This window comes from Pangasianodon hypophthalmus, chromosome 23 (assembly GCF_027358585.1).
Source record: "Pangasianodon hypophthalmus isolate fPanHyp1 chromosome 23, fPanHyp1.pri, whole genome shotgun sequence".
Lineage (NCBI taxonomy): Eukaryota > Metazoa > Chordata > Actinopteri > Siluriformes > Pangasiidae > Pangasianodon > Pangasianodon hypophthalmus.
The window spans coordinates 14058194-14082383 of NC_069732.1; the positions used below are offsets into that span (position 1 = coordinate 14058194).

At 38.1% G+C, this 24190-nt stretch overlaps 2 protein-coding genes across 4 annotated transcripts; one reads left to right on the forward strand and one right to left on the reverse strand.

Annotated features, from left to right (window-relative positions):
• Positions 1–1866: 1866 nt before the first annotated feature.
• Positions 1867–8161, forward strand: si:ch211-153f2.3 (uncharacterized). The gene is made up of 2 exons (XM_053228352.1): positions 1867–2294; positions 6184–8161. Exons 1-2 carry the CDS (start codon positions 2106–2108, stop codon positions 6469–6471), a joined length of 477 nt encoding a protein of 158 aa, XP_053084327.1. The 5' UTR covers positions 1867–2105; the 3' UTR covers positions 6472–8161.
• On the reverse strand, positions 8108–24190 carry krit1 (KRIT1 ankyrin repeat containing). Of its 3 annotated transcripts, none has more exons than XM_053228351.1 (19): positions 23981–24190; positions 22782–22862; positions 21382–21543; positions 20291–20447; positions 19487–19579; positions 19243–19372; positions 18219–18462; positions 17945–18060; positions 17615–17758; positions 17293–17449; positions 16961–17068; positions 16539–16695; positions 16151–16302; positions 15849–16015; positions 15660–15747; positions 15350–15556; positions 14554–14670; positions 10135–13536; positions 8108–8758 (listed from the first exon to the last, which is right to left on the reverse strand). In XM_053228351.1, the coding sequence occupies exons 3-18, from the start codon at positions 21478–21480 to the stop codon at positions 13447–13449; spliced, it is 2226 nt and encodes a 741-aa protein (XP_053084326.1). In that variant the 5' UTR covers positions 21481–21543; positions 22782–22862; positions 23981–24190; the 3' UTR covers positions 8108–8758; positions 10135–13446. The 3 variants fall into 3 exon arrangements, with proteins under 3 accessions (XP_053084326.1, XP_053084325.1, XP_026786021.3); XM_053228350.1 differs by having other exon boundaries at positions 22777–22862; XM_026930220.3 differs by lacking the exon at positions 22782–22862 and having other exon boundaries at positions 23981–24188.

Genomic DNA, 24190 nt, shown 5'->3' on the forward strand with positions numbered 1-24190 from the left:
TGTTTTGTTTTTCTTTACGCCACACACGGATTCAATTTGTAAAAATGACTCATCTACAGGTGTAATATTATCCCTGCAACTCTGCTGCAACTCAGCCAAAAAGCAATAAGAACTGTCGCAAAGAGAGCAGTACGCTTGCATCAGCTGAACAATATAAAAGGCCTGACTTTCACAGGAAAGTGACACTTTTTATTAGTGATGTTGAGACGAAGCCAACTGTGTAAAAATGGTTCATATTTCGAGGCTTTAGGTGTCCACTAGAGGCCTCTAATGGTCAGAAAATATAGGCCTGTAGTACCATGTGAGACTGTTTTAGATGACAGCACTGTGTGTAAAATCTGAGTAAAATCCAGAAAAGAACAAATTAAACAGCTGATCTAAGAAGCCATGTCAAATAAAAAATTCATTAAGTGTATTAATTTTTATTAGCCTAGATGTGAACTTTAAATAACATGTGCAGGCAGAAATATCTTTCTTTATAATGCTATTAGTTGTATTTTGTATTTTGTAAATTGTTTTGTTTTTATGTCATTGATGTAATGATGTCTATAAGATAAATGGTGATAGTGTTTCTTTAAATGGACAGTGAATGGGGATTTGAGATTCAATATACAGTATACTACATGGCACAAGTATGTGGACAGCTGATCATCACACCCAGATGTGGTTCTTCCCCAAACTGCTGCCACAAAGTTGGAAGCACACAATTGTATAGAATGTCTTTGTATGCTATAGCATCACAATTTCCCTTCACTGGAACTAAGAGGCCCAAACCTGTTCCAGCATGACAGTGCTCCAGTGCACAAAGCGAGCTCCATGAAGACATGGTTTGAGAAGGTTGGAGTGGAAGAACTCGAGTCTCCTGCACAGAGCCCTGACCTCAACCCCACTGAACACCTTTGGGATGAACTGGAACACCGACTGCACCCCAGACCTCCTCACCTACTGTACCATCAGTGCCTGATCTCACTAATGCTCTTGTGGCTGAATGAACACAAATCCAAACAGCCACGCTCCAAAATCTAGTGGAAATCCTTCCCAGAAGAGTGGAGCTTATTATAACAGCAAAGGGGAATAAATCTGGAATGGGATGTTCAACAAGCACATAAGGGTGTGATGGCCAGGTGTCCGTAAACTTTTACCCGTATAGTGTAGGTTGCACTGTGCATTCTAATGAATGCAGCTTTGCTCAAGTGCTATTAGACCTGAAGCTAGATTGAACCATTGGTCTCAGTGTTCCACTATTCAGTGGCAGAAACTCCTAAATCACCCCTCCTTCAGGCTGGCTGCTGCTCTGTGGCGTCAGATATGTTGCAAGCTCTTTGTTGGATTGATCTAAGGGTTTGAGTAATTCAGCTTTAATTATAGCCCTAATTGTGTCATAGCTATTTTCGTCCTGTGTTTAAATGTGTTGCTCATTTGTGTGAGTTGCTATGAGCAACACAGGCAGGACCTGCTACCATGCAGCCGGCCAAACCACTTATAGATTAAATAAAGCAACATTACAGCACTTCAGATTATCAGCAGTTTCTGCAAATAAAACCAATCTGATTCTTCTACTGATTCACAAGATTCACTTCAGAAACAAATTCCAATCTGGGACTTTTCATAACTTTATCAGAAGTCAATTCTCATTTGTGTGAAGTTTTTTGTTTTGTCCTTTTTTGTGTCTTAGGACTCTGCCAAGGACATTCCACAGACCACCCAACTGCCCTGAGCACTGCTCAGATAACCATGACAACACCATACACACATCCAGTAACCATATGTGTGTGTAAGACTTGCTACAAGAGTAAACAAGAACGTCACTGGGTCTCACAATCGATAGAGGTGACGTCCCTCTTTCTACGTCACGCTCACACACAGCTCACTCATTGCTGATAGCTCCTAATAAGCTGGGCACGACGAAGGGGAAGGGGCTCGTCCATAATATTAGTCCAGTGTAGACCCACCACTAACAAGAGTTCAGTTCTGTTAGCTAGATTAAGTGGTAGAACTCTTAAAGTAGCTAAAAAAACAGAAGACAAAGCTGTCCAGCTGAGAAAGTGCTTTAAGTAATAGAGCAATACCCAAGACAGTGTTCTTCAAGAAGTAATTCTAAGAGAATGGAAGTAGTCCTGACCAGACTTAGAGATTTCTCATGTAAGGAAGCTAGCTTTGAAGATTGCAAAGCAGCAGTGAGCTTCAGAGAGCAGCCAATGGCAGAAGAAACATGCAGGGACGAGAGGGTGAACTGTGATCATGCTGGGCGTCTGGACATAGAGAGTGCTTTGGCCTGGCTGAGACGAGAGCTGGTAAGATCTGATAAATATCATTTATAAATTAGAAACATGAGGAGCAATCTGGAAGATGACGAGATGAATATCCCTTAGGTCTGGGCAAATATCACGGATAAGCATGCTAAAAGCTTACTAGTTGTAGTTGTTTATAGTTATTTGCCAAATTATTATTTATGCACATGTTAATGTTTCTGCCCATTTAGAAACATCACTTTGGATTTAGTTCAAATTCATTCTCAGATTAATACACTTTTTAGTTTTATATTACTGAATCCAACACTGGTGTCAGTTAACATGCATTGATTCTTCAGCGTTTAGACTGTATCCTGCTTGTACGTGGTATACGGCTGCAATTTGGTGAACCAAACTACACAACCTCCTGGGGTGGTCCTACCATGCTATACAAGAGTTTATAATAGTTTCAGGCTAAGGTCAAGTTAAGTGAAAGACCAACAACAGCAGAGGTCATCCTGCTTGTTTGAGATGTTATTGCCAAACAGTAAAAGTTACTGTGGGGCTTGTCATTGACATGCAGAGGTCATAAGTACAAAGTCTCACCAGCAGCATTCCCATGGGATAAATACAGAGCAACCCCATTGTCAATGACAGATATATCACTTGGTATTTACTGCCTCAGCCACAGCAGACACGACCTTCGCAAGCAGAATCAGAGAAAAGCCCAAGAGGGGTTGAAACTCTACAAAGTGACAAAATGTAGAGAATTAATAGGTGAGTGTAATCAGGTGGTTATGATTTCTACACCTGCAGTTGGGCTCCTGTAGTTTAAAATCTATTTTTACTTCAGCTATTAATGTCAGTGTCAAATTTCACAGGATTTCAAGCCATATTTCATAAATGTAATGCAATAAGGCTTGAAATCCTGTGAAATTTGACACTGACGAGTTTAAGAGTTTAAGAGTTTCATGTTCATTTCATCTCCTATACAAGTCTGATGTCATTTTTTAAGCGAATTGTACAAGCCAAGTGTATATTACCTAAGAGTTGAAGACAATGGTAGTCTATTGACATAACTATCTTGTAAAAACATTTACATTTTGGCCCACTTCAAAAACACTGATGCCATGCATGAACTGAAAGCCCTTCTTGGTTTATTCACCATACTTGCAAATTTTTTTAAAAAATCATGCAAAATTGATTTTAATTATTCTGTCAGAGACAGAGGTCTGTGAATCACAGCCAGGAGGTCTGCGATTTTTATAATTTTATTACATTAGAGGAAAAATACAACTCAACTTTATCAGAGGTAAATGTATTACTGAGTTAGTATATAGTCATAGTAATATTAGTCTATTTTACTGGACACTTGAAAGGAATGGGTTTAATAGTTTTAAATATAAATATATAATAATATAAATATTATTTATATAAATATAAATAATATCAAATCTAATGATTTTAATTTTAATACAAATGTCTTCTGTATGTGGAAAGTTCAGGATTAAAAGAGTGCCAATAAATAGCCAAAAAATAAATATTGCACACGTTTAAATGACATGCATAATATTTAAAAGGTTTATGTTCATCAGATAAATCTGTACTGAGGAGGAATGTAGTATTTTTTACAGTTAAAGGGGTCCATGGAAGAATATATATATATATATACATATGTATGTATGTTTGAGAACCCCTGGCTTTGACTGAACTGCTTGTTTTTCTCTAAAACTCTGATAAGAAGAATCTTCACTAAGATAAAGCCAGGTTTGTGCTTGTGTACTGCGAGAAGCTCGAGTGCTTTCCCTGTCTTCAAAACTATAACTTCCAGTAAAGTCTCATGGCCAGGCTTTCAGCATTCTGAAAGAAATCTCAAAACACATGTAAGAAAATGACTCTAACACACGCACTTGAGTGTAAAGTCGAGACAAGTTTTAGAAGAAAGTTATTTCTTCTTCTTTTTTAATTCCTTTTCTCGCATACTTCCACTTTTATAACTATGTCTATAATCACACATCTGGCAGACCACCAACTTCAACACATTTTTTAACACAAATTAATTAGTGTATTAAAAAATTGTTGGCGGGAAAAACTTTCTGTTCCTCCTTTCCTCAGCCTGGAATGTGCTGGAATTTGGTATATTATTTTCTTACAATGAAAGCAATTAGAAAGCCTCGGTTCCTCATAAAGGATGGAGAAAGCATTTGCATTTGAAAGAAATTGTCAGTCAGAAATAGTTTAAACGCCCTCTCGGCTGTCCACTGGGCAGTCCATATGCGCACACACACACACACACACACACACACACACACACACACACCTACCTTCATTTATATTTTAAGGTCAGTGCCTGTATTTGAGTTATTGTCTACTTTTGGATCACTTTATATCTTGACGTTATCTGAACCATGTTAGAATTGCTCAGTGAGTTGTCTCTGAGAGATCTTTTCTTTTTTAGGTTTTTTAATAAAATACAGATGTCTGTGTTCTTTTCACGCTCGTTGAGTGACAGTTTGGGAATACAACACGCACCGTTCAGATCCCTGACAGTGACAATTAAACAAACTATTTATGTTGTTTTCCCTTGGAATCACTTATATGATGTGTGTAGTCAGGACTCAGACGTCCTGTTGTCCTGAAAAACCCGGATTATTGAATATTAACATATGTGCATGCACTCCTGCCTGTATGAGTCCAGTATACAGTCTGCTGCCTGTATGAGGATTACAGTCTGCTGCCTGTATGAGGATTACAGTCTGCTGCCTGTATGAGGATTACAGTCTGCTGCCTGTATGAAGATTACAAATACTGCTAACATTCTGAATGGAATTTTGCTTCATTATATTTGCTAATGTGCAGCATGCTGCAGTGCTGTGTTAGTGTAGTGGGTGGAGATCAGGCACTCACAGCAACTGAGACCTTACAATTATAAGCTTCTATCTGACAACAAAGTCACAGACATCTTTCTTTCTTTCGTTCTTTCTTTCTTTCTCTAAAACTTTTTTCAGAATTTCTTTCAATTGTTTTTTTCTCTCAAATGTTCTTACGATTTTTCTTATTCTTTCTTTCTTTCTTTCTTTCTTTCTTTCAAACATTTTTCAAACTTTCTTTCTTTTGAATGATTTTCATTCGCTCTTGCAATAACCTTCTTTCGGATGTTTTTATTTTTGAAATTTCTCTCAAACTTTCTAACATTCTTTCTTTCTTTCATAGCTTCTTTCTTGTTTTGGTGTAGATAGATAGATAGATAGATAGATAGATAGATAGATAGATAGATAGATAGATAGATAGATAGATAGATAGATAGATAGATAGATAGATAGATAGATAGATAGATAGATAGATAGATAGATAGAAACTTTATTGATCCTGAGGGAAATTGCAGCGTTACAGTAGTAATACTTCTCACATATTTTCTGTGGCATGTAAATAAAATTCATTCATCTTCAGTAACTTTTACCCCTCCTGGATTCTACGCCAGTTGTACGGATGTAAATAACATTTATGGCATTAATTTTTGCCGAAAAACTTTTTAAAAAGTCTACATTATTATTCAAGGTATTAAAACACATAGCACAGCTTAACAACTGATAAACTCACACCCCTCTCAACAATATCAATCATAGATGAGGTAGACGAGTGTAAGAAGCTATAGACCAGTGTACACAAGTCTTGCACTCAGACTTAATAGATGACGTTTATCTAGACTTGGACTTGCTTGAATCTTTGCCTTGAGACTTGGCTTGGACTTGGATCTTTTGCCCTCTAACGTGTGAATAGTTTGCATGAATAGTTCCTTTAACATTAAATAAAACGACAATGTACTGGTGTCATTAAAGTATCCAGAGTCCCCCAGTTTAAATGAAATCATCAGTAATAAATGGTTTTATCCTATGTTTAGATGAAAGTGTGGCTCTGAAACAGTAAGCGTGTGGCTCCTGTGCTGTTACAGATGGAGTTGCGCTCTCAGGACCAGGCTCTGATCCGGCAGCTCATGGACCTCCACGCAGGTATTCAGGAGCTGAAGCAGGAGTGTGCGGTGGACGACGAGGAAGAGGAGGGGCCGGATGAATATGAAGAACAGTCCTGGGACTCTGATAGTGAAGCTGAGGGGAGCAGTACTTCCTCTTATTCAGGAGAAATGTCCTTTTGCTCATCCATCTACTCTAACTTCTATACTAGTCCACTAGCACACTCCCTGTCTAAGAGGACCATTGGCCGTCGTAGTTCAGTGCCTTAACAAACTCCTAGCTTCTGACACACTGAGGCTTTCATTCACACTGTTGTCACATAATCTCTTGAAGTATTACTAACTGCATTCAAGAGAACATAATAGTAGGTTATTATACAGCTAGGATGGGGGTTGCGTTCTGGAAAAACATGTTTAAATGGGTTTCAGAGCAAATCACAAGTTCAGAGAAGGGTGGAGTGCTGTTTACTGTGAACTCTGTTTATTATCACAGGTCTCAGTCTGACAAGGTCTTGTGAGAAAGGCTGCTATTATCATTTTATTTCACTGACAAACCTTGTTTTAAGTCACTCAGTAGATGTATAGATATATAGCTGGGTCCAAAAGTCTGAGACCACTAGTGAAAATGCTTCTGTTTGGCATTGTTTTCTAATGTAATACAACAATTCTCTTTACAAATTATTTTATTGACAACACCCTGAGTGAAAAATAGAATCTTAGTGTTTGGTATGTGCCCTTTTTGCTTTAACGACTGTGTGCACTGTCACTTGTGTGCAGAAGTTTGTGTAAAACCTGATGATCCATTTTAGATCAAATCCATCGGAGTATCATCTGAACATGTGCTTCAGTGGAAGGGATAAGTCTCATGGAAAATCTGACCTTTTGTCCAAAGTAGTTAACTTGGTCAGTAATTTGTGAAAAATGTAATTAGTGACCTAGTAATTTTGCAGAATTTTGGGTATTGAATAGTCAAGATGTTGCACTTTTTTTATTGCAGAATTTTTCAAAATTCAAAAAATTTTTTTAGTTCCAGGTTTATATAAAAAAACTAAAAAAACAACTTTTGGACTCATATATATATATATATATATATATATATATACGCATATATATGTATGTGTGTGTGTGTGTGTGTGTGTGTACATCACATTTAAACACATGCAATATGTCTGACTCACTACTGTTAGTAGCTGCAGATGTCTGACTTTTTCAATAGTAACTGAAGATTGAATGTTTGACTTCATGACGTGGAACTTCATGTCACATAAAGCTGAAACCAGGGTGGCCTTCACTAGTCAGACTTTTTTCTTTCAGTATGATAAAGTGTGATTTATTATATGCTAAAGTAACGCCCTTTGCATATTTGCATTCGCTAGATCACACCCGACTTTCTGCATGCATCTCTGCTGAATGTAGATTAGGTGATGAAAACTAAACTCTAAAACTAAAAGGAAACATTTTAACATTTCACCAAAACTCTTTCATCAAAATCTGTGCCTTCGGGGACCTCGGGAAATTTGAGCTCAAACACACCATATATTCACTAATAGAATATCCAAGACATGGATTTCTCAGAATATACACGTGTGTATATGTGTGTTCGAAATTCTATATGATCAAAACAGATTATTATCCCAATATATATAAATTGCAAAAGCACTGGATCTTACACACATTCTTACTGCAAAGTCTAAAACCTAGACGAGAACAGACTCATTATATTGGCTCTATCTATGCCAGGAATGAATAAGCTAGAAAAAGAACATGTACATTTATGGAGTTAGGATAAGGATAATGTAGTTAAATTAAATGTGAGTTAATGTAGTCTATAATATTGTGATTTTTCTGGTTGTGAATATATGTTTTCATGAAAATATTCATTTTGGAAATCCATGAAAAAGTCTCATTTATTTATTGGTTTGGTAATTTGTTTTATTCAGCAATAAAAACTTCAAATATATTTTCTAGAGATATATCTACAATTATTGTCCTGCATACTTTTCACCACAACTACCAACATTTATAAAGGTACGCACACATATTACCTCAGGTCCAGCATTTTGGGGACAGAAGGATTGAATGAACCCAAAGAATTATAGACAATAATGCTAAGTTGAAGGACTATTCAGGGAAGGACTTACTGGCTAAGTTTTAGGGTGAAAATCAGTCCTGTGGTCTCGGTTCAACATTTTTGAACGCATCCAACCTTCCGAATTAAAAAAAAGAAATTATGTTCATTTCAAAATTCTTTTTTTTTTTAAAAATAAAGCAATCTTCGCATGCAACAAAACTATAACATTATAACACACAAAGTGGATGTCTTATTTAAGATAAATGCACATTTTTTTGGCATTAACAACTCTCATGTCTCATGCCTAGACATCAAAAGTAACAGATATGAAGACATCTTTTTCCATTCATTATGCTGATCTCAGTGCTGCTCTGTGTGATTGGAGTCTAATGAAAGAGGACCACTTTCCCTCCTGAGTCTCTGGATCTCAGTGTTAAGCCCGAGCAGGGTCTGAGCCAGCTGCCGGTCCTGCGAGCGCATCTCCAGCTGAATGTTAAACAGAAAAACACAAACACACAGTTCAGCATTCATTTGGCGCACAGCAGCCAGACAGCCAAACGGCCAATTTAAAGCCCATTGAAGTGAAGCATCAGTCATTTTTATACACAAAGTTTTTCAGATGTTGACTTGCATCCTCATTTCAGTCGGCAAATGAATTCTGAAGCAATTTTATGGTAACACTTTTCCATTAAGTTTCACTTAATTAATATTGTTTATGATACAACTTATCATTGAAGTGCCATAGACTTCAGCATTAATACAGTAAGCAACACTACCAAAATAATTAACATATTAATTGATGTTGTTGTCTTAATATATCTGTGGTGGTGAGTTATGGAATTAACGGAGGCTGAAAGGTGAGCTTCAATATATAAGCTGAATATTTAGTACCTGTCATTAAATTTATGCTAATTCATGTGCACACATTAATAATCTAGTAGCAGATTGAAGAAGCATTGATTAATGGAGGGGTATTTAGTTTACACATATTTTAATATCATACTTATTATTAACAGTATTAATATTACATAACTTACTTATTTTCCTTTATTAGCATCGGTTATGCTTATTAATTCCACAGCTTATGGTTAGTAATGTTGCATAATGCAGTAAAGACTCTTAGTTAAGGAAACAGTAATGCAAAGCATTAAAAATTATTTTATTATATTAGCTTAAACTAGATTGTTTAAGCTAGAGTCCAATTTTTAAATCTTTAGACAAAATTACTAAAACAGACCAAATTAGACAAACAGACAAAAATATACTTTATATTTTGTTAATATTGTTACTTAATTAATTTATATATATATATATATATATATATATATATATATATATATATATATATATATATATATATATATATATAACAACTCGAGTGTTGTTAATCTATAGCACTACAGCATGTTAGGTCTGTGAATAGTCAGTGTTATTAACAGTTATTAACTTTGTTACAGTCTACAGTAGTGTTGACAGTTTTGACAGTTTTATCTGATTTCTCTGCTTAAAGACACCTGCTTCAACTCACCAGGGAGTTTCCAGGCTTAGTGCATGTCTTAGGTCAGAAAAATGACCAAACTATGCTGGATTCTGTACACAAATGTCCTGTGTAATGTGACATGCTTATTTTGGAAAAACTCCTTCTCTTCACAAATTTTGACATTTACTATTTATAGGATGCAATTACAGTAAAGTTGTTCAAATAATTTGAACTCGATGCATTGAAGGTGACTTAGAAAAAAAAATTCTATAAGAAGACAGTAACAAGTGAGTTTGTGTTTAGCATGATCCATAAAGTAAATTTTAGAAATTGTGTATCAACCTCAAAAATATGTAGTTACACTGCAGTGAAATCAACTCACCAGTTCAGATCGTAACCAGGTAAGTGCTCCGTCTATCTTGGCTCTGCGTAGCTCTTCATTAGCTTGGAAACTCCTGCCAGTGCTCATCTGACCATCATCATCATTTTCAGAAGACACTCGTGGCTCGGCTGTTGTTCTGAAGGCATGGCGGAGTTTGTTTTTAATGTTCTCCAGCACCATAATGGACACTGAGTCCTCATACTGAGTCTCTGGGTTCATTGTGGCATCCAGGGGAGTGAATGAAAGTGTGTGAGATGATGCCCTGGTCCCACTAATGCCCTTCCTCAGGGGACTGACTACTTTCACACACACATCTTTGGTCCAGTGTCTTTTTTCCTCTTGTCCCTAGCACTCTTTCTAGATTACTCACTAAAACACTGACAAACTGTCACTGATGAGCAGCAAGTGTGTAAGTCCTTCTCTAGTCTGCTACCACATTTGGTAGCGGTGCCTTGTTTTGTCACTGTTACTATAGAGAAACACACCCCCAACCCGACAGGAAGAATGGAGGGACATTGTGGACAAAGACTATTGTCTCATCCAAAAGAAGTGAAAAGGTGCAGGGGGGCCTTGCTCACTCAGTCTTTCACTCACCCCCACTACGCGCCCATTCAGTCTTTGTGTGAGAAATGGGCTGCGAGAAAGATCTCAGTCGAGTCTTTCTTTGTGACGGAGTACAGTGTCTCGACAGCTAGTTTTCTTCTGACCTTTTACGCTGGGTTTTATAGGCCTGAAAAAAACCCAACTCATCAGCACCATACGTCAAACGAGGCAGCGGTTAAGAAGCTGGAGTCCGTGCTTTTCAGTGGGACACCACAAAAGCTTGCTGTGGAGAAACAGAATTAGCACTTTTGTGTGTAAAGCGAGTGTATTTCCCAAGGGGCAATCAATCCACAACTCCCTGGCAGGCTTGACACAATCCTTTCGTTCGCTCTGTAGAAACAGAAACAGAAGTCTAGTGTACTCTCCTGCCTGATGCAAGCTACAGCCAACAGTTTTTACAAAGGTGCATGCTGAACAGCACCAGAACTGACCAAAGTTACCCACACTCCATACATTTCTTCAGCAAAGGACATGAGTTAAAGTCATTCTTGAAAGACACTTTATTTCCAGCTTGCATCTAGCTCCTTAACTGTTCACTGCACTTTTGTTGTGGCTTTGTCATGCGGTGTAGAGCTTCAGTGGTTTCGAAATATCAAGCTCATTATGCATGCCTATTGGATGATGAACTTGGTGGGGACGGGGGGTGGGGAGGTAGTTAGGGATGCGGTGTGGAATACTGTGTGACATTTGCGCAGAGATGCTCATTAGAGCGTGTGCAAATGTGAGATTAAGTCTTAAGGTCAGTCAGTGAAGCAAAACATGACACTCTAACAGAAGACGAATAAGCAACCATTAAACTCAATGTGATAGTTGAGAAAAAGACATTCAGTGGCTGAAAGTTGCCTTTAATCTAATCATCCAGTGTGAAATAAATACTGCTTCACACCTTCCTCTAAACAAAAGACAAAGAACAATAACACTGATTTAGGAATGATTTTAAAATCAGCACCTAGAAGGTACAGTTGAGGCCAAAATTTCACATACACCCAGGCTAAATATATTCTCACAACTCCACATATTTTATGTTACCATACGTTTCTTTTGTCAAGTCAATTAGAGCATCTACTTTGTTCAGATCAAATGTAATGTGGCCATAATGATCAGCACTATGTATGGAGGAAAAAGGCTGAAGCTTGTAATCCAAAGGACACCATCCTAACTGTGAAGCATGGGGGTGGCAGCATCATGTTCTGGGAGTGTTTTGCTAGAAAAGGAACTTCAAATAGATGGAATTATGAGAAAAGATCTTTAGCAGCAAAACCTCAAGACATTAGCCAGAAAGTTAAAATTTAGTCGCAACTGGGTCTTCCAGCAGGACAATGATCTTTAGCATACCTCCAAAGTTGTAACACAATGGCTTAAAGACAACAAAGTGAAAGTACTGGAGTGGCCATCACAAAGTACTGACCTGATTTGTGGACTGAACTGAAAAAGCAGGTCTGAGCAAAGAGGCCCACAAACCTGACTGAGTTACACCAGTTGTGTCAGGAGGAATGGGTGGGAATTCTGGCAAACTATTGTGAGAAGCTTGCGTAAGGCTTCTCCAAGTGGTTGATTCAAGTTCAAGCAATTAAAAAGCAATGCCACCAAATACAAAGTGTACATAAACTTTTGACCTGCTGAAAATCTGATATAGTAAATAAAAGCTGAAATAAATCGGTCTCTTAGGTATTACTCTGAAAAGATCGCTTACGGAAATACAGTAGATCCCCAATGACTTAACACAGCAAATGTACGTTAACATAAATTGTGTGGAGTTGCGAAAAACTGAGTTTGAATGTCTTTAGCCTAGGTGTGTGTCAATTTGAGAACTTAACTGTATTTTCCTCAATAAAGATAAGATTTAAAAACCCCTCATTAGAGTGAAACATTAAGATACCAATCTCTTTAATGACCAGTGACATTTAAATTAATTTAGATTTGCGCAGTTAAACATTTTATTTCAATCTTCCCAGGCCAAATCCTGAAAATTTCCTAAAAGTCTAATAACCTTCACCAGCGATTAGGAATTCTAGAGCTTTCTAATCTGCCCAATTTCTCAAAAGCATTGCAGCACAAACATCATTGTTAAATGTTGAAGTGAGCAACACACTCAACACTCTCTCTACCAGTTAAGCTGATCGTAACTTTACAAACCTTTTGGCAAACTGGATCCTGTAGTCCTGTAGCACATGAATGTGCTGCCACTTACTGGCTTCTGGTGGTAAAAACAAGTGGTTGAGGCAGGCAAAGCCACATCTGAGATCATTCTGTAATGTTCCTTTGGATTTTAAAGTAAAAACTTATTTGGAGTGAGTGATTAATAATAAATTATATGTTTCAACACTGACACAATACAATTTGTGAATAAAAAGGTCTTTACTTCTTATTATGAGCTGTTTATAAAAACTATGAAATCACTCTGTAATATTTATTGAAATGCAATCATTACATATAAATATTTACACACAGCAATGAAAAAAGTTACAAAATTAAAAACTGTATTCCAAACAGAAGTATATATATATATATATATATATATATATATATATATATATATATATATATAGTTTAGAAGGTGCTATCTGGAACAAAATCCTACAGAATTACAGTAAAAAAAACACTTCTTTGACAGTAAAAGTAATATAAATACAAATGCAAATTTTAAAAGTCTTAAAAGTCAAGGCAATCTAATGGCATGAGTTCTGAATCTGCAGTGCATGATGGGAGTTAGCCGTACGCGTATTTGTCTGACGCTGCTCTGTCGTTAGGAGTTATCTGTCCACTCAGCTTCATCAACAGCTTTACAATCAGGCCTGCCTGTAGAGGAAACACGGGTACTCATTGTCAAACACAGACCGACATAACTACCAACAGCAGCTATAAATGCTGGCTAGAATTTTATACTGCCACAGACATAACAAACATTAGAAGTAGAGTTAATGAGGTGAAAACGTGAGATTGTCTAGCGGGTAGAGCTGGATCTGATCCAACCTCTCCTTCAAGCCTAAACCTAACCCAGACAATGCTGTACAACACGAAACAACACATTAAACACGTTCCAAACCCTGGACTTTTGGCTCGACTCCATCCAGCTCCATCCAGGTAGGAGGGGCTGGATCAGGTCTGACTCCACCCAGTGGACTTTTCTTCTGTAGCGAGGGGTACTTGGAAAACTTAGACTATGAATTTACTATTTCCTAGACTACCAGAGATGTAAAAATCCATCCCCTTCAACTTACATTTACAACATATGTTCAGGACATAAGGTACAATATAATGGAGCTCAAAAAAACTTCATAGCGCAATACATACCCATGGTGAGGTGTGATGCCGTTACCACCCCGAAGATGATTATTTTCCTATAACAGCGTTTTATTCTGCTTATACCACAGTAAGTTGTCAATGATTACTTATTTTTTTATAAATTAAAGAACGATACGTCATACATTTTAACCGTAAGAATGCCTGCACTAATATAAGAGAGTTGAATTACAGGCGGCACTATTGTCAGAGTCGTGCTGCTACAGAAAATTAATCAACACCTTCTGACCAATCAGATTTGACAATTCAACAGCGCTGTGGTATAACACCTATTAACTACTTATATACAATGTTTACTTAAAAATGTGAAAATAAAGTATGCTATGAATAAAAGGTTTTTATTTAGACCCAGTTTCCACTACAAAAGAGTCATGTCAGCCAAATAAATGTAGAACACGGTCTCTTTTGAATACATATAAATATTATGTAAATTGGAATATGGAATATTTTTGGCCTTCCTTCAGGCAGCGCTAATGTGTACTAATATAAAAGCAATTTTTGGGTGTAGCATACCTGTTTAGTGTGCACTATGAAGTTCTTCTTGTTCTCTAGACTGTGGATTTGGACGTACTGATCAGCCTGCCCGAGCTGCCACATGAAGGTGCCATACTCCATGCTGAGGTGGAGTACCTGGAGCAATCAGAGCAAAGTTAATGCAGCTCATACAAAGGAGAGACACAACATTACACAAATGTTACACAACATTAAGAGTCGTACGGCCCCCAGGTTAGTATGACTTTGCAGAACATGCATGTTGCAATACCAGATTTGAGTTTTAACCATTTAAGCTAAGACAAACTCCATCTACTGACATGTTTAAGACAAACTCAGCTGAAACGTCAACTTTTTGTACAAATCAGCACAGAAAGAATATTAAAAAGGCTGATGTATTAAAATGACTTCAGAAAAGAATAAAAATGTAGGATAATGATAGTGAATTCTAGATTAAAAGAGAGAAATAATAATGGTGTGGCGTCATACAACAGAACATTTTAGGCTGAATAAGATGTGTATTGGTGCATTTGGTTTTGATGTGTTTTAAGTTCAACAGTCAAAATTCAGAAAAGCTTTGTCAAACTTAACAAGTTTGTTGAGAGCATCATGTTAAAACAGTCTCAGAAACTGTCATTAATCTAAAGGCGCACTATAGCAATAGGTACAAATTTGAGCATATTTGCAAACTAGTGCTTGGGCCCCAGATGATCGCTCCTTGTGACAATATTTATTACTATCACCATTGTTATTATTATCATTACTATTAATGATCTCTGCAGAAAGCCATTATTATAACTATATGCTATTGCCTCACCTTGGTTTCCATGTTCATGAGGTGCAGACCTTTGGTGTTGACCCCCACGTAGACTCGGATGACCTTGTGGGTGCTGGAGCTGGCCTTGGTGTAGACCTGGCCGGTGAAAAAGGCAGCTCCATAGGTGGGAATGTCCCAGCAGTTCTGCAGAAAGAGGCGCTGAAGGTGATGCATTTCTTTACTCACTCCCTCACTGGTGCTCAGACTCTAAGAAACCAATATACACAGTGGTTAGGTTAGACACAGCATAATAAAATCTCTGCTTTTATTCAACTCAACTATTTACGAAAGATCTGAAATGCAAACCTGCCTTATACTCGTGAAGTATCCTGTTGGTCCAGTGATGTGCTTTACTTTTCACCTTGGATATTGGAACTATGGATTTCAGGTTTTCCTCGCTGTTGAAAACAGGCAGAGTGAGAAGAACGTGCATAATGGGAACATTGTATATAGGAAAAGGCTGACTCAAGCATAAATTTAATGTGAAGCTGGTGCTTACTTCAGAAAGCCCTGTTTGTGTTTTTTGCTGTCATAGTTGCCGTAAATGATCTGTAGAAGGAGGCTGGCTAGAGTTATGAGCTTGCTGTCTGGTGATGAGAAGAAACCTTTGAGGAGGAAGTAGCGAGCTTCATCAAACAGGATGAGGATGGAGAGTGGATCTTCAACCTAGAAGAAATGTCCAATGAGACAGTTCCAAGCTTAACTGTCTTTTCATCTATCTTGTATTTAGGCTATAGCTACCCTTGTTAAATTAGTACAACTGGAAAAGTGGTGTGTTGGAATGGTAAAATTTGACAACACCTTCTTCTCAACATCCAGAGGCAGGCGGACATCTCTGCGTAGGAATAGTTGGGGGCTCTCCCTTTGTGGGTCCAGCGCAGTCAGATCCGTGACGATCTCTGGCCAGATACGCAAATGCTGTAAGGGCTTGTGATAGGGCTTCAGCTGCAGACCTTAAAACAACAACAACAGCTTGGTTACAAATCACACTTCTTTGTCCCATTTATCCCAGTCATTCTGTTTTACCTGTTTAAGTGAAATGCTGCTTGTGTGTTGTTCAGTGAAAAAAAAGTGCCAGAAATTCCAGCTTAAACAGCAATACTATCATTTTCCATGGATGGAAATCATTGTGAATAGGGCTAAGAGTCTTATTCTTTTTATGACTGTACAGTGTTGCGGTGGGACTCACTGAGGTTCTCAGAGCAGATCCAGATGGTGAAGTACTGCTGTGTTTCCTGTGAGAGCCTCATACCCTCCATGATCTGCTGCACCGTCGTGTTGTTGCCATGCTTCAACTCCACTGAGCGGTATGAACCATCCATGCGGTAAATCCGCACCTTTTCATACTGACACAATTTTCATGCAGGTGCTCATTAGAAACTAGACGTATAGTGAAGCTGAAAGATTTTTGTGTACTCTCCCACTTGTCTTTCTCACAAGTGTGTGCATTTGTATGTTGAGTAAAGCCAGGCAATACAGTAAAGTCTATACATTATACATGTCTCTAATCCTAAATCCAAGCATTTAACAAAACATTAACAAACCACTTTAAAGAACTCAAGTTTTTCTTTAAGTATATAAGTACTGTACATAGCAGGTCATCATGCTTACTGGCTGGTTATTGGCTTGTTTGAGGAGTTTTACAGTCTTCTCCCAGTTGTTCTGTTTATTCTCCTCACAGATTTGAAGCGGGGAACGTTTCTGTTGGTCTTCAATGTGCTTTAAAAGAGAATAAAAAAAACAGATCAGATGGGAATTGCAAAAGAAAAAGAATGCCTTATAAAAGATGTGCATAACATAAACATAAGTTTTGGCTTCATCTATAAGACTTCTTTTGCATTTATAAACACATAGACTCTAGCTCACTTGAACGTAATTCTAGCTTTTTCTATTTGCTGGTCAATTTAAAGCAAAAGAAAGCTATATTAGGCAGCTTGACTCACCCTGTCTATATCAGGGTGCTGAAGCAGGAGCTCCACAATCTCTGAGTGACCTCCTCCAGCTGCAAAGTGCAAGGGGGAGCTGAGCTGTCCATTCAGCAGGTTGGGGTTGCAATTCCCTTTCTCCAACAAAAGTTTGGTGGCCTCCACCTTCCCATGCCTGCAAGATTAAAACAGACATATCTCATATACCACCAATTTTCTACTACGTGTTCATTTTTTAACAGTCTGAACCCTTTAAACCACTTTGTTAATGCACTTTTATTTCTCAATATTACTCTCGTCAGATTAAACAGAGAGGGAAACAGGAGCAGACTACACATACCAGCATGCATAATGGATGGGGGCCCAGTGGTCACTGTCCAGCTGTTTGACAGAAAAGCCACTGTCCAGCAGTTTGGACAGACGCTCTGTGTCTCCCTCGCAAGCACTGCGATGTAGGGGGAAGTCATCCACCCACTGACGATCTCTTTAAAATAAGGAACGCAACATCTCATGAGGTATTTATAGGTTATGGGCTTTACAGTAGATAAAATTGTTGCTAAATCTTTTCTCTTGTCATTTCCTAGAGAATGAGCTGTAGGTCTGGAGTACCCTCAACTGTAATATGTGCAGTAAGTGTGGAACATTGCATTACGCTCATTTATTCACTCACTTGTCCTCAGTCACACTGGTCATGCTATGTTGCCATTTCTCTCTCTTTGGAATCTGGATTTTGGAGTAGTCTGGAGCTCCCAAGCCAAAGTACGGATTAATGATGACCTTATCCACCTATACACAGCATCAGAAAAACGATTAAATTCCTAATTAATACATGGATTATTTTATGGATTATGTTTTATTATCTTCTGATATACTGCGTAATATTTCTGATTTTCTGAACACGTTGCTACTTTTCTTATTTTATAAGACGTTTAGTGTTATCTCACTCTGTTGGTGTACTGCAGGTCTGATCCATAGAGTGGATTCTCTATGCACATGTCTGCCTTCTCCAGTGACATCATCTTGCTCTTGATCTCCAGTGCGGTGTAGCCCATGTGAAGCGACGTGTCGTTCTGCTTGCTCTCTGTAGAGTAGGCTGGATTGCTCACGTTGGTCTTGACCCTCTCTATAGGCGCGGGTCTGAAAAGTGCAGGGATAGCATGCGGCACACTGTGCTGCTCTGCTAGCCACCTGAGGGCAACACACACACAGTTTTCAGTAACACAAAATATCTCATTTTGCCCTGTCAGCATATATTGGGGTGTGCAATCAAACACATATATCAGGCCTTCACTTATGGTCAGCGCAAGATTGTTATCTAGTGGAACACTTCACACTTAAAAATCCAATTAGTGCTTATAACCTGGATTAAAGATGCAGTATGTAATTTTTAAGTGTTTTAGATCTGTAGTAATCATATAAATCTTAATGTTACTTCAGAAAAACAGTAATTCACAATACTGCCGTGCAATGGGTCTCACTTCTTTATTCTTTTCAGTCTTCCGTCTACATTTTTCCATCCCAGAAATAGGCTCAACTCTGTTCCTTTTCTTTAAATGGCTACTCACAGTGGAGTCAGTTGAGGAGGGGTCACTGTTTTTAATCACGCTTGTGATTTGCCTCACAAATGCCAACAAACGGCACTGACAATTATGTATTGCCCCCTTTTACTTATTTAAATATGAATTTACTTATATATGTTACAACGTATATAATTAAACTCTACCAGTTTCTACAGCTTTCAATAAAATCGCTCTCCATTCTAACTCTCTTCAGACCACATTTGGCAAACTTTCACTATGGGATCACATAGAGTTTGTGTTATTAGTGATTGGTAACTTGTAGGACCTCATGAGTTTGCTGCAATTATTTGACTGACAGAAAACCTGTACTTATACTCATTCTACCACACAGAGGAGTTCACAGAGGAGACATAATTCTGGCACAAGCATGGAAACCGTTGAAGCCTACTTGTCAAGGCCGAGCAGCATCTTTGAGGTGATCGAGTTGAAGTGGGCACTGGTTTCACTGCACACACGCATGATGTCTTGAAGGCAGTAAAAGCTGGGACTCCCAGGGTGATACACAGGCTTACTATTGTCTGGAGAGGAGAGGATTAGAGACTGCTGTATTAATTATGACCAAGTATATATTACTGACATGTTTTCAAAAATCCAGACAATTACACTGTCCTTGTAAACATCCCATATCTTACCTTTAACATTAATTGGCACAATAAATAGAGAGGCCTCTTTTCCTTCATTCTCCCCATCTAGAGGAAACTTCTTCATATGTACAACACGTTTCCCTGTGAGAAGTACCACACACAGTCTCATCAATCCTTAATCAAGAACATTTGTAAACATAAAATAGTTGACTGTTTCACTAGTTCTAAGCAAGCCTTCCATTCTAATCACTCTGCTTCTATGTAGCCAGTAATTAATAATTATGTTATAACACGGTGCTGTAAAATTCTCGAATCTGACTGATCAGAAGTTTAATTTTCTATCATCTCACGACTCGTGACACAAGCGTCAGCTGCACAGATTTATATTAATGCACTCATTCTAATACATACTAATACATACAGCTTCTATAGTAACAGACAGTGTGTGTGTGTGTGTGTGTGTGTGTGTATATATATATATATATATATATATATATATATATATATATAGTTTGATTTTCTAAAATAACTTTGTACAGTAAAAAATTAAGCAAAATTGGTTTGCTTTGGTTTTTCTTTTTTCAAATTCACTATTACTTCCACAAAAAATAAACTTCCACCACATGGGACTTGTTGGAAAAGCATGTTGTTATCAAGCACAGTCTTTTAATCAATCAGACTGTATGGCTGAAAAGATTATATAATATTTTGTAAAGAAACAGTTCCTTTCTGAAGCCAAATTAAAGCCATGATGATATTTATGATAGCATGCCCTCTCTTCTCATGTTCTACTGCTTAATGATAAATACTACAGGCATATTAAAAGCTCCCAAATGATAAGAGGAATCTAACCTATTATGCCTTGGTTATTTGATATGGGCTTAGTTGCTTCGTCCACATATTCCAGGACTGACTTCGTTTTGTCACTGTCTGCACGGATTTTGGTCCGCAGGAGAACCTTCTTTCTCTTCTTCTCTTTTCCTTCAAGTGGAACTTCAATCAGCAGAATCTACAGAAATGACCCAGTATGTAAATAAGTAGCATAAGTGTTTACATGAGCATTTATGCACAATATGTAAAGGAGTCTATAAGTCTATAAAAAAAGAAGAGGTAACAAAAGTGAATACAAATTCATACATTCATTAGTCTTTTCATTAATTTGCATAAATCAATCCACTCAGTGACCATTTTATTTGGAATATCTATCTTATACACTATATGGCCACGTGCTATGTGGACAGCTGGTTTTTTGGTTCTTCTACAAACTGCTGCCACAAAGTTTGAAACACACGATTACACAGGATGTCTTTGTACGCAATAGCATTACAATTCCCCTTCACTGGAACTAAGGGGCCCAAACCTGGAAGAATTCGAATGTCCTGCACAGAGCCCTGACCTCAACCCCACTGAACACCTTTGGGATGAACTGGAACGCCGACTGCACCCCAGACCTCCTCACCAACATCAGTGTCTGATCTCCCTAATGATATTGTGTCTAAATGAACACAAATACCTACAGCCACGCTCCAAAATCTAGTGGAAAGCCTTCCCAGAAGAGTGGAGATTATTATAACAGCAAAGCGAGACTAAATCTGGAAAAGTACATACGGGTGTGATGGTCAGGTGTCCACAAACATTTGGCCATATAGTGTGTCTAGAATTAGATAAACCTACCACAAATTATCTGTTGCTATGGACAATGTGTCCCGTCCCCCCCCCCCCGCCCTCCCTGTGTCACAGCTAAACAATACTGTTCCTGTGGTGGTCCCTTTCCATTGAAACATGGAATAGAGGGGCGCTGACAATTTGTTTATAGCAACAAATAGGCTACAGTCAGTTATTATATAATTACAAAATACATGTATAGGTAAGTATAGGTGCAAAAGACCAATGAGTGTAAATACAAGGTGAGTATAAGCGTGTGAGTAGGTCACTGTTCTTACCTCATATGCTTTGGCGCGGTACTCCTTGGAGCTGAGGCTCACAGCACTCTTCGGCCGTATAACAGCTACAAACACATCTTCCAGCTCCTGATTACCCATCGTTTACACATCTCATACCCACTGTTTCACTTTCTGATAGCAGCGACTGTCTTAACACCATACCTGCAGTGGATGAAATAAAAGTAATACGTAGGAGTGAGTGATAATAATAAGAAAAAGAAGAAGAAGATAATATTGTGAACACAACAAATAATGTCACACAACAAAGTGTATTGTGAACACAACAAATAATGTCACGTAATTTACATCAAAGCATCTTCTGCATACTTTTACAACACTGACTTGAGAGTAAATACAGTAAGGTTGAATCACTTGACCTTCTTGATAAGTTTTAAATAGCTTTAGATTAGACTAACAGTTTTTTATAGTGTGGCTGCTGTTTTGCTAACGTGTTGTGTTGTAAAAAGTTAAATATTAGGATGGTGAAACTTCTATCAGTTAAAGGAAAAATCCCACGAGTTTCAAATTAATCTTTATAATTAACATGTGATCTCGGACAGGGTCCAAGATTTACTGTGTAATAAAATTCTGAATTGATTTTTAAAGTTTAATTATCCTTCATAGGCATGTTGGTTTATTTTCCACTTTGGCTGACAGTTTCCTACATTACCCACAATGCCATTTGTCTGTCTGCTGATAGTGCCACCAGTGGGAATGAGCCCTTCCTTCATCTCTACCTAAAGAGACCAATGTAGCACTTTAGTCCTTTAGTCTGTCTGGTTCTCTCACCTTCTCATGTGTACACTCTGCTCAAACACAAAAGGTTCAACTTTCATGCTAATACCACCGTCAGTGACATTGTGCTTGACATTTTGTATATCGATGAGTAGCTGAGGCTCTGCTGTAATTAGGAGCTAATAGAGAAACCTGATTATCACTTGTCTGAGTTCACTGAAAATTTGTCTCCTGTTAAATGTCATTGTAACTGTTGCTGCGTTCATGAACAAGTGGGAATTGAGAAGTTTCCGACTTCCCAGTAGGAAAGATAGGAAGGAAACTTCCCAGTAGGGAAGTCTACAGCTTACAGCGTGTATTCATTTTATTTCTGACTTCAGATGGCTGAGTTCGTCTGAACGCTCTGATGTGGGAAGTTCGAAGTTCCGAGCTGGAAAATTCAGAGCTCTCAGTTGTCATGAACGCAGCATGAACTAACGATAACAATGTCCCCCTGTGATATCAGCATGGTACACAACCTCTATCTTATAATAATAAAAATACAGCATCATCCAACAAATTAGCACCAGAACCATTAAGCACATTACAAATATTTCAATATAAACATATTTAATGTATTGCAGAGTGGACGTTTCCTTTAAGTATCATGATTGATGATACCTTACTTTGTCTTTGTGTGCTGTAGCATGACAATTTCCCTTCACTGGAACTAAGATGCCCAAACCTGTTCCAGCATGACGATGCCCCTGTGCACAAAGCGAGCTCCATGAAGACATGGTTTGAGAAGGTTGGAGTGGAAGAACTCGAGTGTCCTGCACAGAGCCCTGACCTCCACCCCACTGAACACCTTTGGGATGAACTGGAACACCGACTGAACCCCAGCTCTCCTCACCTACTGTAACATCAGTGCCTGATCTCACTAATGCTCTTGTGGCTGAATGAACACAAATCCCTACAGCCACACTCCAAAATCTAGTGGAGAGCCTTCCCAGAAGAGTAGAGGTTATTATAACAGCAAAGGAGGAACTAAACCTTGAGAACATACGGATGTGATGGTCAGGTGTCCTCAAACTTTTGGCCATATAGTGTATATAGTGTATAATGTTTGCTGTCCCTAGTAATCAATAATAACATTCATCATCCATTGTTAAGTAGAGAACATAACACGAGCAGGTCAGATTGCTTTTGGACAGATGAGACACAAAATAGTATGTGAAATGGCCAAGCTTTGATACTTTTTGTATGTTTTCTATGACCCAAAACATAACCTGATATGAAGGAAGGGTTTAGCAGAAGCACCAAAAAGTAAATGATGGCGAAGTTCAATATGAGCAAAAAGTTAGTGTGGTTCTACTTTAAGTAAACATTTATAACGGATTGTTTTGACCTGAAGTGTTACAGCAGCTGAAAACCCGCCAGTTTAATGAAGTTGAACTGAATAATGTATAAACTCTAACATAAAGAAATAAACATGAATTTGTTCAGTTTTAATGGAGGTTGTTTGAACCCCAGAGACCACTGGACACCCCGGATAGCAACTAGCTAGCTAGCCAGTTACCTCGAGAAACTTCAATACACTACTAAAAAACAAGAAACTAAACTTTAATAATAATAATAATAATAATAATAATAATAATAACAATAAAACAAAGACCAATATGTTTGCTTTAACAGGAAATAGCGAACATGTATCCCTGAGTAACTGCTGCGGAAATATGACGCGTATCGTCGGCCACCACCTTGCTAACTAACGTTAGCTGTGTTAGCTCTTTGCCTAACTGTACTAACAGCGACTGAGGCAACGCTATAACGATTATTAACGCGTTGTTAAGAGGTTATTACACACCAGAGTCCTGAACCTTACCTGAAAAGCCCTTCTTTCATACTGACGCATTTCCGAGTAGGTTAAGAAATTGTTGAGTTTAGAAAAACCACAAGTTGTGTTAACTTCCGGTAGCAGCCTGAGGATGGAGTTACAGCGCCGCAGACACTGACAACATGCGCACACACACCCACACGCACACATATACACACGCACACACCCACAGAGACAAGCACACACACACATACACAA

Bases quoted from the DNA above. Each gene is read 5' to 3' on its own strand.
- si:ch211-153f2.3 (XM_053228352.1), top strand. From the start codon at position 2,106: ATGGAAGTAGTCCTGACCAGACTTAGAGATTTCTCATGTAAGGAAGCT. The intron at 2,295-6,183 runs GTAAGATCTGAT...GTGCTGTTACAG, and splicing joins CCTGGCTGAGACGAGAGCTG to ATGGAGTTGCGCTCTCAGGA.
- krit1 (XM_053228351.1), bottom strand. From the start codon at position 21,480: ATGGGTAATCAGGAGCTGGAAGATGTGTTTGTAGCTGTTATACGGCCG. The intron at 17,450-17,614 runs GTATGTGTAGTC...TTAATCTTGCAG, and splicing joins CCCATCCATTATGCATGCTG to GCATGGGAAGGTGGAGGCCA. The intron at 16,696-16,960 runs GTAAGCATGATG...AAATTGTGTCAG, and splicing joins AACAAGCCAATAACCAGCCA to TATGAAAAGGTGCGGATTTA.